The 15429-nt window shown below is 53.6% G+C and overlaps 2 protein-coding genes across 2 annotated transcripts; both read right to left on the bottom strand.

The window, feature by feature from the left end:
* Positions 1-3816: 3816 nt before the first annotated feature.
* Positions 3817-7427, bottom strand: LOC113147495 (antifreeze protein Maxi-like). The gene is made up of 4 exons (XM_026338263.1): positions 7362-7427; positions 5846-5920; positions 4953-5173; positions 3817-3955 (listed from the first exon to the last, which is right to left on the bottom strand). Exons 1-4 carry the CDS (start codon positions 7425-7427, stop codon positions 3817-3819), a joined length of 501 nt encoding a protein of 166 aa, XP_026194048.1.
* A 141-nt stretch (positions 7428-7568) lies between these two features.
* Positions 7569-15223, bottom strand: LOC34618552 (exosome RNA helicase MTR4). The gene is made up of 14 exons (XM_026338262.1): positions 14273-15223; positions 13818-13967; positions 12744-12974; positions 12420-12515; positions 12092-12272; positions 11640-11815; positions 11329-11466; positions 10923-11093; positions 10694-10765; positions 10069-10206; positions 9673-9738; positions 9305-9475; positions 8503-8749; positions 7569-7984 (listed from the first exon to the last, which is right to left on the bottom strand). The coding sequence occupies exons 1-14, from the start codon at positions 15221-15223 to the stop codon at positions 7569-7571; spliced, it is 3204 nt and encodes a 1067-aa protein (XP_026194047.1).
* Positions 15224-15429: the final 206 nt, after the last annotated feature.

The raw sequence follows: 15429 nt of genomic DNA, 5'->3' as shown, positions 1-15429 counted from the left end.
AAAGTTACGATCTAAAACTGTGAAGCCAAAATATGCAGAAAACCGCCATCTTACATTATTTTTCCCCCTGAAGCCAGAATTGTAGCGGGCAAAGCTACATCACATACTTTACTACACTAGTTTTATTTGACTTAGTTATGAAGAACTAATTATTTGGTAAGTCTGCTCGGAGATCTTATTTATTCTAGGGTACTATAAGTTCGATACAAAACGACGCAATGCTTTGTGCATGTGCGCTAGATGCTACGTGTAACTACTGCGAATGCTTGGACTACTCAAAGGATGCAGCTACGCGCAACCTTGCTCTCTTTCAACTATCATATCAAAACTCTGAGAGGGCAAAATACGCGCGAGCTCTTCTGAAAAGCAATCAATAGCTTTTTGTCTTGTTTATATGTAGTCAGGAGGTAAATGTACCCATGCAAAGACCTTTGATGGTGCGGTGCATTTGGAAGCACCGCATGGTTCGGTGCTGCTGCTCCATGCTCTTCTACTGGCTGTAGATGCACCAGCATATGAGGTTTCTGTAGACCAGCTTCAGGCTGTGATTAAGTAATTTCAGTAATACAAGGGGACTTTTCTTCGGCAACAACATGAAAAAGAAACCTCTGGTGATGGATGTAGACGGTTGCACAGAGCCTGTTGGGATAGCAGAGGCCGGCCAGCAAGCTAAATTCGAAGCAGCAAATCCACAGCTGGTGGAAATGCATGTTACTGTCAGCTAATAAATGTTTTCGCATGAGTCGAAGAGGCTTTGTTGACCATAAAAGCACAATGTCGATATGGATGGGCAACTAATTGAAGATTTCATCAGCCTGTTGGAGATGTACGTCTCTCAGTGTCTTCCAGACAAAAGCAAACAACTGCTCCGTGCAGAATATCTGCAAAAAATTATGAGCATTTCGATGTTCGCTCTATTTATGCGGAGAAAGTCGCCTGCCTGCTGAAAAAATCCAAGTTTGCAGGCAAGCCCTGCCTCATTAGTTTACGCCGATATTAACCCAACAGCAAGCCTTGAAGAAAAGCTTTAGCAGGCAGCTCTATCCATAGATGAATTTGTCGATATATGCAAAATTTGGCCAGCAAAAGCCACAACGCAAACGAATAGTCGCTTTACAAGTGATACGTACCCGAAGTATCACGCCAGGTGGTCACACGATGAGTAGAGAGTCTGCAAAATAAACAGCCGATCGGTGAGTCTTACACAAACGGTGGACTACTTGGGGCTTCAGGAGGAAATGAGCGCACCTGCATTTTTGGCTAAACAGAAAACACCAAATCAGAAATTAGGGCCTATGAGTATCAGCGTCGTGTCACCTGGCCTTAGCCTGCAGTCTGCAGTGGGTGGGAGAAGAAAGCCAGAGGGAAACTGCATACCGTGATAGCCCCAGACAACCCCCTACGCCACGCATGCTTCAGCTGTGGGAGATTGAGTAGTATTCTGCGGACCCTCAAGCGCATGCAAACAGCCAGGAGTCTGAAAAGAGACGCTGGGCCCATCGGGAGCAGGTGGCGTGGCAGGCAGAAAAAATGCATTAGGGGACTAGAAGGCCCCTTCCGCATGCTGGTGAGCAGTGAAGGGGGTCAGAGTATGGAGCCTTATTCTGGAGTTACCGCGGTCAATTCTGCACTGATGCAAGTTTACTCCAATGTTCGAGAATTGCTACCGTTGCGTGAAGCTGAAAATACAAGTGGGTCTGTTTTTCGTAGAGACGGCACGCAAGTGCACTCTGCTTGTTTATTCGTTAGCGTACTCTCTAGGATTCGGGTTTGCTGACGGGCAGCAGAACGCAAGGATTGTCAGTCAGTTAGCCAGTATGGACCATTGAGAACTTCTGCTTTACAGTAATCTCGTTGTGGGGCTTAAAACTGATGGACATGCGCCGCCTTCCATCCTCTTTCGGCAGCGGGAATCAGATTATGCCCAAAAGCGCTCCTCGATTCCCACAATTTAGCTTTTCAACGAATCACCGACCTGCCTCTCAGTTTCCTCTTTATGCTATGGAAGTTCCTATACCGTGGGACGTAGCTTGGGCCCGACCCCGGAGTTAGCTGAATACAGTGCGCTGGACGACGAGTAACTGGCCAGCCGGCTGGCAGAGCACCACTGGTTAGCACGCACCCCACTTCCTTATTGATATTTGCCTGTCATCTCTTTCTGTTCCACGTCTGACGGCCCAGTTAAACCCCGTAGTAAAGATCATTGAAACAAGGGCTGTGGGCCAGCTAGCCTGCATCTCGCCTTAGAGGCTGTGCAATTGATTATGGGGTACGCGCGCAACAAAACGCAAGTCTTTTAGAAAATATTTGATAGCTTCTAATCAATTTTGTAGTGGGTGAGGAGTTGAATGCGTCTTAACGGAAAAGGTAGATACAGCGTCACCAGAGGGCTGTGGGGTGAGGGTCGTGCCTCAGAACGACTGCAATAGGAATCTTTGTTTACTCATATTTTTATATATGTGTATGTCTGTGTGACAGCCTCCGCGAGTAGATCCTTACACCCCAAACCCCACATCACAACCTTCCGGTATATCATTTGCCTAGTCCTCAAGGTTGCGAGAAATTATTCGTTTTCCTGATGTATGTGCATGCAGAAACCGTTTCAGCAAACATCTCAGGGGTATCCAAATCCAGGAGAAAAGTAGCGCTGGATCTGAGCGCTACAGGCCGTACGATTTTGCCTTTCGGGTTTGCAGGATGCTGGTACACACTTCAAGAAAGAAGGCTCGCCCATGCTCGTGGTACGTGCCAGGAGTAAAGGCTTTTTTATGTGGCCGCCTGCTCTTTTACAAAATTATATTACTTTTGGAATGATGGCCGCTTGAGATGAAAAGCACAAAATGAAGACCGAGTCTCACGGTTGTCCTTTTGACCAAGAGGGTGCGGCACAATCAGTTTTACCCATGTGAGGGGACTAAGCCGGCTATTCCTGAGGTGTAACAAAGCATGATTGCTAATATACACTGTTACTGGGCCCAGACACGTCCTTGAAACTCAGTTTTAAGCTTAGCCGTCTCTGAGGCCTCTCCCTGTCCCTTTGAGGCCCAACCCCCTAGTCCGTGTTGACTTTCTAGACTAAATTTATGCCTTCTTTTTACCAGCCGGTTTGACAAGTAATTATCATGAATTGTTATCATGTCAATTTCGCATACTGTGGGATATATAAACTGCAAATTCTGGAGGTTTAGGTGCAGTAGAAGCAGAACCGCTGCCGACTGATTTGGCGTCTAACAGCTGCCGGCCTCCTGGCTGCAGCGCAGGACAGGGCCCCAGGGGCCCCGTATACCATGGACACAATTTAGAGGTGAGTGTATATAAGACGCTTTTATATTGGAGGGGGCATACAAGCAACACTGGCCGCCAAGCCAAGCTGTATAGCTTATGCGCTCTGCAACGAGACGGGAGGGCTCGGCCCATGTCGAGGAACTCAGTTTTGTGCAGCGAAGAATATCATTCCTTTTGTGCATTTCGACAACAGGAAATGCACAAATTTTGTTTATTACCAGATCAGGATCACCACTGACATCAAAACCGTCTCGCACGTCATGATGTGCTCTGGACGATGAACAGCAGTAACACCCGCCAGGTCTCACAGATTTGCGGCAAACGAAGTCTTGAATCAATTCCACTAGATTTTGAATATAAATGTCGGCAAAGAGATGCCTCTAGCGCTGCTTTAACAGCGCCGCAGAAAGAGGTGCTCAGGTCACTAGCTACATACGGCAGCTGCGCGCATCCCAGGCAGCGTACCCAAAAGTTCTTGTGGCCTCCGGCTGCAGCGGCTTCATATTTACATGCAGATCATCTGCTGTAGCATCACTTCCCAGCAGCTGAGCGGGCTTTTTTGTGGCCTCCCGCGTTGCATGCTCGCAGAGCAGCAGCAGCAGGCAGTTTCTCCTGTTGCAATACCAAAAAGTTCGCGGCAGCAGCTGCGGCGCGTCCTGCACAAGGATGACTATGCATCTTCTGACTGTATTTCAACCGATTTCTGGTGCGGAGGCCAATCCTGCCACCCTCGCAGCAGCAATAACACCCCGTGTGGCAGCAAAGGCTGCAGCAAAGTCTGCAGCAAAGTCTGCGCCAACAATGCATGCTACTCTGCCCTCCTCTCCAGCAGCAACCGCTTACGCGCAGTCCGAGACGTCTGCACTGACAGAGAGGGCCTCTGTGCTCGCCTCAAGCCCTTTGATTCTCCCTCTCACGCCGCGAACAACAGCAAACCGCGGATTTCGATGTGGGGCCTCTTCTCCAAAGCAACAACAGCAGATGATGACGATGCAGAGACAACATGGCTGGAAACACAAGGACTGCGCGAGAGATCTGCGTGCTCTGCCCGAAGGCTCTGAGGCACCGTGTCAATCGGGAGGCCCCCTATTCCAGGTGTGCCTCAAAAGCTACCCCAACGAGGTTGAGGCAAAAAACACGGAGCCACCAGCAGCCTCACTGCCCGCCGCTGCTGCTGTTGTCGCGCCGACTACGACGACGCTTAACTCCTCCACGACTTTGCGGCTGCTCCAACCTCCGCAGCAGCTGTTGCTCCCATCCACTGAAGCTAGCAAGCCCGTTGTGAGGCCCCGCAGCAGCAACGCCACCCTAACAACGCATGCGAGCTGCAGCAGCTTGGCTACTGCAGCTAGCAGCGCCAGCAACAATAACCTTCACTCTAGTCAGGTGCCTTTTTTGCAACAGCCGCAGCAGCAACCCCAGCAGCGTCTGCAACCCCCCCCCCTTCAGCAGGAGGGCATCCTTCAGGAGGAGCACTTGATCGCCACCGTTGTGCAGCAGCAGCGCAACGAGCTGCTGCTGCTACACCATGACGAAGGCGGCCGCGAATCACCGAGACAGCGGCTGCATGCACAACAGCAGCAGCAGCAGCAGCAAAATCAGAAGCAGCAAACGGAGCACACGCAAAGCCCCCCCAGCGGAAGCCCCATTTCTGCAGCACAGCAAACGCGACGGCCCCCTTGGCTGCGAAGACACCAGAGGCCTTCCACACCGGTGCAGCAGGAGCAGCAGCAGCAGCAGCAGCAACAGCAGCACCGCGCTGAGGAGACGCCGCTGCCCCCTCAGCTGAAGCAGCAGCTTCCGCATGGCCATGACGCCTTTCTGTGGGGTCGGGTGCTGCAGCAGCAGCGTCACTGTCATCCCTGGAGTGACCACCACATGCAGGGAACTCGACTGGTGCAGCAGAGCAGTAGCCTCCCTCCACAGCCGCAGCAAGCGCAGCAGCAGCAGCAGCAGCCGCAGGCGCTTCCTTTACAGCTCGACTGGACCCCCCCGTCGCTCTGCAGCGGTGCAGATCCCTTACAGCAACACCTGGACAGTAAGGCCGTGCTGCTCCAGAGGGAGCCTTCGTGCATCATCCACAAGGTGTCTAAAGCAGGCAGCACGCACCACAGCTTGCTGCCTCCTGAGTCGCAGCAACGGCAGCCACTTCAGTGCGAAGACTGGGTGTACAATACTGCTCTCCCTAAGCAGCAGTCGTGCTGTTGGGGATGCGGGCGCAGCATTTACTCCGATGCCCCCTCCGGAGCGCTCTTGTGCTGGCCGTCTCAGATGTGCGCATATGGTGTCAGTCCTGCAGACGTAACAGCAGCAGCTGCTGCTGCTGCTGGAGCCACTCCTGTCTCCTTCGACCGCAGCTTCTTGACGTGCTACTCCTGCTCGTCAGCAACAACAGCCCCAGCTGGAAGTCAGGAGCACATGAATGTGCTGCGGTATCAAGACATGCTGCGACAGCAGAGCCTTATCATCCAGGAGCAGCAGGAACGAATAATGAGGCACCAGCAGCAGGACTGGTTACTGCAGCAGCGCCTGGCGCTCCTCGAGCAGCAACAACAGCAGCAGCACCAACAGCAGCAGCACCAACAGCAGCAGCAGCACCAACAGCAGCAGCAGCACCAACAGCAGCAGCAGCAAACTCATACGACCGCTTGCTTCCGAGAGTGCGTTGCTGAGGCGTGTTGCAGCAGTAGCTGCCACAGTGGCCGATGCAACAGCCAGACGGGCAAGTGGTGCGTCGAGCCGCTGCAAGACACTGCGCTTCCTGCTTCTACCAATGATTGCGGCCACTGCGTTGCTGCTGTTAGTCTAGAAAAAAGTGTGCCTTCTCCTGAAGAGGCAACGTCTCTGCGAGCAGTAGCAGCAGAATCCGCGACAGCAGCGGAGGAGGCGGGCTTGCTCCCCGATGAGGGCACCCGAAGCAGCCACAGTGGAAACAGCAGCAGCGACGAAAGCAGCCTGTGCTGTTGCGACAACGATCCATGCGACTGCAGCAAGGAGCTGTGGCTGTCTGAAGCCTTGGGGAGGGGTGTGGCGGGCAGGCGGCACTGGCAGCGGCGGCTGCGTGCGTGCAGCAGCAACAGCAATATGAGCAGCAGCAGCAATATGAGCAGCCGCAGTAGCAGCAGCGTTAGCAGTAGTAGCAGTTACTTCGGCAAGAGAAAAGACGTATTGCCGGGTGTTGCCGATACAGCAGCCACCAGGGAGCACAATAAATCCAAGCAAGAAAGGCGCGCTCGGCTAGCGAGTAGCCTTTTAAAAGGAGCTACTCGGCAAACCCACGAGGTAGCGCTGGCTCCCTCTGTATTGCGCTGCCTGACGACGAGGCTCAGGATCAGACAACAGGCACTGGCGGGCTGTTTGCAAATGCGTGCTGCCTTCCTTGAGGGGGCAGACAGAGCTGTGCAGCAAGAGCTTAAACAGCAGCGAAGCAGCGACAGCAGCAGCCTAAACGGGAGCACTAGCGGCAGTGGCAGTGGAGTGGACTTGCAGGCGTGGCTTTTAAGAGCAAAACAGTGCTGCGAGGCGGAAGAAATAGCGGTCAAGGCAATGCTGGCAAAGCACCGGCCGAGGCGCCGACGCTGACAGCAGCACGCGAATGCGAGTGGGGTTGAAGATGGAAGGGGGGGAGGTGAGGCTAGGATGGAGGGCCAGCAGCAGAAGAGAGATTCTGGGGAGATTCTGGCACACACACACACACTATGTACTTTGCATTACCTTGACATCACTGCTCTCTTTCAGTAGCCCATGCAGCCCGTGCTGTGAACAGTGCAGGAGCCGCAAAATAGCTGCTGTTGCTGCTGGCCTAACACCCTTGCTCGAGCAGTGCTGTTGCTGTAGGGTTGCTGTTGCTGCTGCAGTACTACCTCAGGCATCTGAATGGCAAGCTTTAACATGTCCTACTGACTCTTCACGCAACGTCTAGGAAGAACGCTATAGCGTGGCACAAGGAGCGCTGTAGACAGCTGGAAGCTACCGCAACAAAAACCCTAGAAAAAAAGGCGTATTTACTGTATGTACGGAGGAGCCAGCACTACGCCTTCCCGACATGCGGAACCATGCTGGACCAAAATTTATACATTTAAGTGTTTACAGCTAGCTGTAGCATCTGGGAAGAGGCCCTTCGTGGCTTGGCGCGAGCGCATAGCGTCCTGTTGCCTCTGCCGACTGATCCGGCAGTTTCTTAGGGGGTCGATCGATCTTTGGTAGGGGGCCCCATGAAGCTGGCTGATAAAGTGCTAAGATAAATGACTAGCCAGGAGGGTAGTCTCCTCTCTCTAAATCCGTTAGAGGTAAAGGGAAGAAGAGAAGATAATACCCCTCCTGAGCTGTCTAATGGCGGAAACACACTTCACTTCCAGCTCTTCGTTCCCAATCGCCTTTGCAGCGCACGCGAGCTGTCGCAAGAGTTCTTCAAGTCTTCGCATGCAGCGAATTACAGTGCCCTCATAAAGAGAAGTGTTCCTTATAAGAGAAGCAAAAGACTTGCCGCTTGCCCAGCCATACGTCAAAGATACTAGGGCGTGCTTGAAATTGTTGACATAGGCCTCCACAGCCTCAACCTCCTTCTCTTCCTGCAGCTGCTGCTGCTGCTGCAGCTGCAGCTGCTGCTCCTCTGAGGGAGGCCCACTGCCCCACACGTAGCCGCATTCCACAAAAACCCTCGCTATATAGCGAGCGACCTCTCGCACCTTCTGCACACCTGCGGGCACAAGTATATATATATCCCAAATTGGACACACAGTCAAGAAACGGGCAACAGATGCAGCAAAAGAGAAGCACGCAGCGGAAGATCCCCCTGCTCATGGACTCCCCCTTCTCCCCCCTGCTTCCCCCAAAGAAGCGGCTGCTGCTTGCTGCCTAAGGAGAAGCACCACAGAGATCATGACGCAACAGCTGCTGCTTGCTGCCCAAGGAGGAGCACCACAGACATCATGACGCAACATCAGCGAGGCAGAAGAAAACACAGGCGGAAAAGACGCTGGCCTCCTCACCGCCGACAAAGACACAACACGGCAGGAAGGGAGGCAAAAACGTCCCCTCAACAATGCATGCAACGCAACAAAAGCCAACAGAGGCACAGGCGGCGGGAGGAGGAAGACGGCGACTCAAAGGCGTCCAAAGGGGGGCCCTCACACGAATGCAGCAGCAACACGCTGGGTGCCACGGGCATTAAAAAGCTCGATCGGAATGCAGCAACAGAGAGGGCAGACCTCCTACCTGCTAGAAGCCTAGGTTCTGTTGGCTCAGGTTCATCGTGTTTCTCGTGGCACACGAGACAGCTGAGGACTGCGCATAGTTCCTCCGGTGTAAGATCCTTCAGCGCGTTCGAGAACAGGAGCTCCGACGCCAACAGCTCGTCGGCTGTTGAGACTTCGCAAGCCACTCGACCCTTTAGCGTTACCACGTCCTCTCCCTCAAGAAATCCCAAACGGTGTAGTACACGGCGCATGCTCCGCAGCGAGTCCTTTAGAAGCACGCACATAACGAAGCAGCAGGATGAGCATTTCACATGTGTATCTCCTGCCCGCCTTCTCCACTCAGTCGCATCCTGCCCCCTCGCTTGCGAATTTCCAGATCCCTACCAAAACTAAGCCGGCACGCCGAGGTTGCGTGACTCCCTTTGTTTTTTCCCCTCGCAAGTCGGTGCTATTTTTGTCTCTGTTCAAGTGCGGGCTTCGATGTGGACTTGTATCCTCTCCCAAGTCAAATAGAAATCTAGCCGGCCTTCACCCCTTCCGTGGTAGAACCATCCATGTATCTCTGTACGTGTATGTACAGGAGTCATTCCAGTAGCTCTACGTGCCAGAATACGCGCTCCCTTTCGTGACAAATCAACTCTGCCAAGGCGCGGTAAAAAATGCTTCCGAAAGCTCGCCGGATTTCGCTTTTCTGCATGTTTCTTCGGCCCCCCCACATTTCGCCTCTATGTTTCCCACGCGCTATACTACTAGCATTCCTAACACACGACGCCCCCCCGCCCCTCTCATAAAGCATCCGTTTGCTCAAACACCCGTCTCACCTTGATAGCCGTCTCTTTTTGGGCATCCAGCTCAGTCCTAATGTGCCGCAGCCTTGACTCCATCTGCATGCGCCTGTGCTGCGCTGCATAATAGAGGGCGCAAAGAGGGTGCTCGTTGAACGGATTCTCCTTTAACGCCGCCTCAGAGGCAGCCATGCGGCTCACCAGCTCCTGAGCACACCAGGTTCCCAATGCGTAGCAAGTTGCAGGCCCGCATGCAGAGACAGATGCATGCGCTACAGCACAGTTCGCACGAGGGCTTTAAAAAAGCCTCCCTAAAGCATGCAGCTTCTGCTGCTGCGGCACGCCATACACCGCTGCCATTCAAAGATTCACGGCCTTAGGAAATGATAACCCTCGCCACGCACCGCCAGCTGAGGATGATCAACCTTCATGTCCACCACTGGATCCAGCAACGGCAAACCCCCACAGTCCTGTAGGTACAGCAACACAGAGAAAGCATCTGTTTAAGCGGATGATTAGCCCCTCGCACAGCAAAATACGCGAGACAGAAGCCTCCTTCTGGCCCTCCACGTTCCGCAACGTTCCACCCGGCGGTGTTTTTTTCGAACGGCGAAATCCACAAAAACGGTGCCTAGAAAACAGCCCTTCTTGGATTCTTCTGAAGGGCCTCAAACTGTTACACCCCCAAGGCGGCAATCAATCCCCGTGCGGAGATCCCTCATACGCTGTTGTGCGCGTCTGCTCACAGGCCTCCAAGTGTCTACGCCGCCCGCAAACCAAGAAAAAGAGGAAACTCTGACCTTGAACTTGTCTTGAATGATCTGCAGCTGGAAACAAATGCTGCGGCGGGCGTCAGCGGACTCGACATCGCCTCCAGCTGGCAGAGACATCTTGCATTTGCTGACGCGAGAGACGCAAGACACGCTGAACGGAACTATCTGCAGCAGCAGCAACGGAAACACACAGGCAGCAAGCGCCAAGGCCACTTGGATCTCGCAAGGCACGCGCAGACGACGCCGCGAAGCAAAGAGCTTCCCTCATACCCCACTGTTATCTTCATGAGACGCGGAGAGCCTCATGTAAATTCGCAACCACAGAAAACACCATTTTGTCCGCACAACTTCACGCCCCCACCCACACAAAAAACACCCTCAGTAACACCCCCTCCCCCCCGCATCACCCCCCAAAGCCGCCGTTGCGGAGTGCAGCAAGCGCATGAGCTGCTGCTGCTGCTGCTCCTGCTCCTGCTGCAGCATTCGGCGGCAGGAAGTGAGCTACCTCAAGCACATAGTCCTTGCCCTCCTCTCCAACAGGAGGAGCCGGTCTTGGCTTTTTTGGCCTTAGTAGAGGCACATTGCCTAGGGCCTTCCCAGAGGTTCCTTCCTTGCATTCAAGAGGCTGGACAGATGTTGGATTGCAGCTAACGAGGCAGTGCACTAGCAGCTGCTCGACAGGACCTTCATGCGCGTTTGTAGAGGGGACTTTGCGCTTTTGAAGCTGCAGACGGACAAAGACACACCCCCAGTGTGTATTTTTCTAAGGCGGCTCTGGTGGCATGCGGAAGAACGCAGGCGCTTTCTCCTCCAACTCTCGCTCCGCTCTCCTCAAAGTCAAGGAGGATTTCAAGCTTCGACGGAACTGGCATCGGAGTTACCTTGTGAACGCAAGTAGCCCATCCCCACTCAGTGCCATCGTCCTCCACAAGAGACACAAGACGACCAGGCTGCAGAAATCGCACGAGGTGCTGCGGCTGCATGGCGATTGCGCGCAGCAAGCGACCCTGCTGCAGCAGCTCATGCTTTCGGCCGTAGAAGCTGCATATCGCCTGAGGCACAGAGAGACAACAACCCATGCGCCTTCCCATGCAATACCGCATAAAAGGCAGGTTTCTCTTCTCGTGGCCGCTCATCAAAGGCTTTTCAATAGTGCCTCAGGGGCTATTACTACTACTACTACTACTACTACTACTACTACTACTACTACTACTACTACTACTACGTCTGACTACCGCAATCTGCAGCGGGAAATTGGGCTAAAAATTACAAGCGTCAACAGCATACCTCTTCCACGTCAAAGTCCGGTTCCTTAGTGCCCTCGGGCAGGGATACCAAGGAGCGAATGTCTGCCGCTGCTTGCAACTTCTCCTGCAACTCCTGCAACTCCTGGTGCAGTCCAAGTGAGCGCCGGTGCTGCTGGAACTGTTCAAACAACAGAGCGTCATCAGCACACACCAACACGCAGCATGCGGCCCTTCTACGCAAGGGCGTACTGCTGCTTGACGCCGCTCAGAAATAAAAAATCAAGCAAAAAAATCCCAGGATATACATAATATATATATACATATTTCCGCTACGCTACCCTGACAACGCACATAGGCAAAACTCCGCGATATCATATATGCTGGATCCGCGTCTTCAATCCTAAATAGGTTGAGCAGCATGTTGAACCCCAAATGAAACGAAGAGATGAGTGGGGCAGCTCCGCCCGTGAAGAGGCCCTTCGCTTCCTCCGGATCTACTTGCTCATCGAACATGATGATCGCGATGCCTGATACCCCACAAGCCAACGCAAGAGCAACCGTTCAAACCGTTATGTTTGGTGGGAAGGCCGCTGAGAGGCTTTAAGCGCAGATCCTCTCGCAAATTGCTGATGCGCCTAACCGCACAGCAGGAGAGACGGCACGGTGGCTGCAGACGACGCTCTCGCAAGAGGAGCAACAAGCGGCAAATGAGCAGCAGCAACAAGCGGCAAGTGAGCAGCAGCAGCCTCAACACGGGCAGCGTCAGCTACATGCAAGCAGCGATCAGAAAACAACCCCTGTACCTCTGTCATCAAGCCCTCTTCTACCAGCTCTGCCGGCCATCTGAATGTATTCCCCTCCATTAAGCAACCGATACGCGACTCCATCCCACTTCCGAATAGCAGTGAAGACAACAGTCTTGGCTGGCATGTTCACCCCCATGCTGAACGTCTCGGTGCTAAATAATACGCGAATGAGAGACTCCTAATACAACATGCACAAAAACACTGGCAGCAACACCATGACTGGCAGCAAAACGCGCACAATGGGACAAAAACAACCCAAAGATTCCCGCATATTGAGCTGCCAATCGACGCAAAACAGTCCAAATCTCTAGTTTCGGGTTCATACCTGGAAAAGGATCTCGATGATTTCCCTAACAAATGGCAGAAGCCCTCCGTGGTGAATTCCAATGCCTCGCAATAAGAGAGGGAGAATCGATTTGATCTGCATACAGGCCCTTCACTCCAAATAATATAGATAGAGCATCACGCTTCAACCCGTCTATCATGGTCAGCAAGCCTCTACAACCCCAGAGCTTTATCCCTTCATGCACTTCTACCAAGGAGCACTCCAGAACGGAATTTCAAGCCTGCACTTCTCTCTCTGTAAGGGAGGCCCTTCAGGTAGGATTCTGAAAGCTTGCTAAGAACTGTTCTTATAGGGGTGTGCTACCTGCGGGAGTTGCCTGTCCTCTTCATCAAGCGTATTGACAGCGTTTTGGAAGATTTCTGCGATGAGTTTTCTCTCTTCTTCACTCGTGAGGCTAACCGATCCGCTACTGTTACCAGTAGGGCTGCCGTCTCCCCGTCCAATAAGTGCCTGCGCATTCGCTTCGCACTCTTTCTTGGAGAAACAAAACACGATGACTGGCGTATAGTTTCGCATTTCGCACATGAGGAGGATCTTGGTAATGCTGCTGCGAGTCTTTCTTCTGCCCTTTTGTTGCTGCTGCTGCTGCTCGACAACCTGCTGGAGCGTCCCGACAGCCCGCAGGAAGCTGTCTTCTCGGAAGACTTTGTGTTCGTCCATAACGAGAAACACGCCTTCCCCCCCCTGGGGGTACATGTAGTGCTGCAGCGGAGTAGGCCGCTTCTCCGTATACAAAACGTGGCAGGGCTGTCGCTTCAGAGCAGCGATCCAGCAAGCAAACTCCCTCGCATTTGGAATGGTAGCCGACAAAAACACCAGTCGAGAACCCGGTGGCAATAAAATGATACTTTCTTCCCAAACCACTCCTCGCTCCCTGTCTCGCATGTAATGAATCTCATCGTACACTACCCAACGAACCTGCAGCGGCACGAGCACAGCGTCAGCAGGCAGCAGGAGCTATGAAGATGATGAGAGGGCCCCTCACCCTTAAAGTGTACGAACTTTTCCGGAAAGGAACAGCCAGCAAGTCGGTCAGTCAGTCCCCCTCTCCCTCCCCATGTGTTGCAGCACTCAAAAGTGGAAGCAGATCTCGAATCCCCAGTAACACAGACGAAGCACACAAGCACAACAATACACATCGCCTCGCCAGACACCAAACATCAAACTCTCCCTAAGCCTTCCGTGATTACAACAGCAGACCACATGCAGCACGCGGGACTGACAGCGCACTCCGCTGAAATTGAACGTAGCGCCAAGAAACCACGAGACAGCAGCGGCAGCCGCCGTATAATGGGTGCTACGTCAAAAGAAATTCTCAATGCAGCTGTGTTGCTGCAGTTGCAGCAAAAACCTACAACGCACCTCCCTAACGAGCACAGAGCCTCTGTAGAGCATGCTCCTGAGAATTTCTGTCGTCATCACGACGATAGAGGCCTCCGGATGAACCGACACATCTCCCGTAAGGAGCCCTACGCTTTCAGTCCCAAAGATATCGCAGAGATCCCTGTATTTTTGATTTGACAGTGCCTGCAGCATCAGCAGCAATGTGGCCAGCAGCAGCGAAATTTCGGCACTAGCCAATGCCATTCGAGAGGCACTGGTAGAATGGCCTTCAAGAGAGTGACGGGAAGAAATAAGGTGAAGCGCAGACGTCGCAGCGACGCAAGTGCACCAGCAGCCACGGCAGTCCAGAGGCGAAATATCCCGATCGGCGTGCACGACAGCCCGGAGCAGCAGAAAAAGGCAAGCGTTCGAGCAAACATGGCAATGGGCTGTACAGACAGCAAGAAAAACCCCATGCGTGGCAGTGCGGAAAGGGGGAAACGCTGTACCTTGATAGGGCTGGTGTAAACGACTCGCTGCTTATCCCTCAAGGCCATAGCGATTGCATACTCTGCAACAACTGTCTTTCCGGCAGACGTGTGGGCGGCGACCAAAACGTTCTCGCCAGCTTCAAGGCACAGCACACTGCGCTGCTGAAAGGTGTCGAGGACGAACTTCCACTGCCTCGCTGCAGCACGAGGCAGCTCTTCCGTTGTCGCCGCTTCTGCTGAGGGAGACAGGGATGGAATTGTACAGACGGGGTCCTCCCCATTCGCAGTGCTCGGTGTTGCGCCTGTGTCTTGTGCTGTGGCGTCTTCTGTGGAGGGAGAGTTCAGGGTCTTGTCGTCTTCTGGAGGTGGACGTGCGGCAGTCGGTGTCGTAGTTCTTGGATCTGCTGTTGCTCCTGAATCGGCTGCTGCATGTTCCTCGGCTGCAAGAGTCGTCTGCAGCTGGAAATCTCTGAATCGCGTCGGACTGCCCTCCGGATAGACCACTTCGTGGAGGCAGTTCTTATCAGACAGCAGCACGCGGGTTACCAAACCATCACTTACGGGAGCATCTCTGAAGGCTTTCTCGACTACGGGAATTTCGGAATCCGCTCTCTGCGTCTCCCCTGCTTTGACTGAAGTAACAGCCAGCTCCGCTGGTGCTTCGGGTTCAGACGCCTCCACGGATTTTTTGACTGCGGCTATGGGGGCAGCATGGGATGTCTCAGGGGAAGCGGGAGTACCACGCCGCTTTTTCCTTGCTTTTTGCTCGGACGAGCTGCCTGCCCGCTTGCCGCTGGTACCAGCTGTTTCTTTCTTTTCCTTTGCAGCAGCAACAGCAGCACCATGCGAAGCAGGAGCACGAGCAGCAGCCCTCGTTGTTGCCGCTGCTGGTGGCTGTCCGGTCGGTGCGCCTCCGTCATTGAAGACAGCAAAGAGCGCGTCTAAAGACTCGGCCTCTTTGCCCTCCATCCTCCGCGCCACGCACTAAAGCTGTTGCTGGCACACCCTCTGCAACCCTGCTACTGCCGCTTGTACTGATGCTCCTGAGAAGGCTGTGCCAGCGCGGGCAGCACCGAGGGCAAGTCCAATGAGACAAAGCCCTTGCTCTATATCCCTCGGGAAGCAGAAAGCTGCTGCCTGGCCACCGCCTCTGCCGCTGCAGCGCCAACCCCCCG

The sequence above is a fragment of the Cyclospora cayetanensis genome, unplaced genomic scaffold (genome assembly GCF_002999335.1).
Source record: "Cyclospora cayetanensis isolate NF1_C8 unplaced genomic scaffold, CcayRef3 CcayRef3_contig_244, whole genome shotgun sequence".
Lineage (NCBI taxonomy): Eukaryota > Apicomplexa > Conoidasida > Eucoccidiorida > Eimeriidae > Cyclospora > Cyclospora cayetanensis.
Note: the sequence above shows the minus strand (reverse complement) of the source record. Positions and strands in the feature narration are given on the sequence as shown.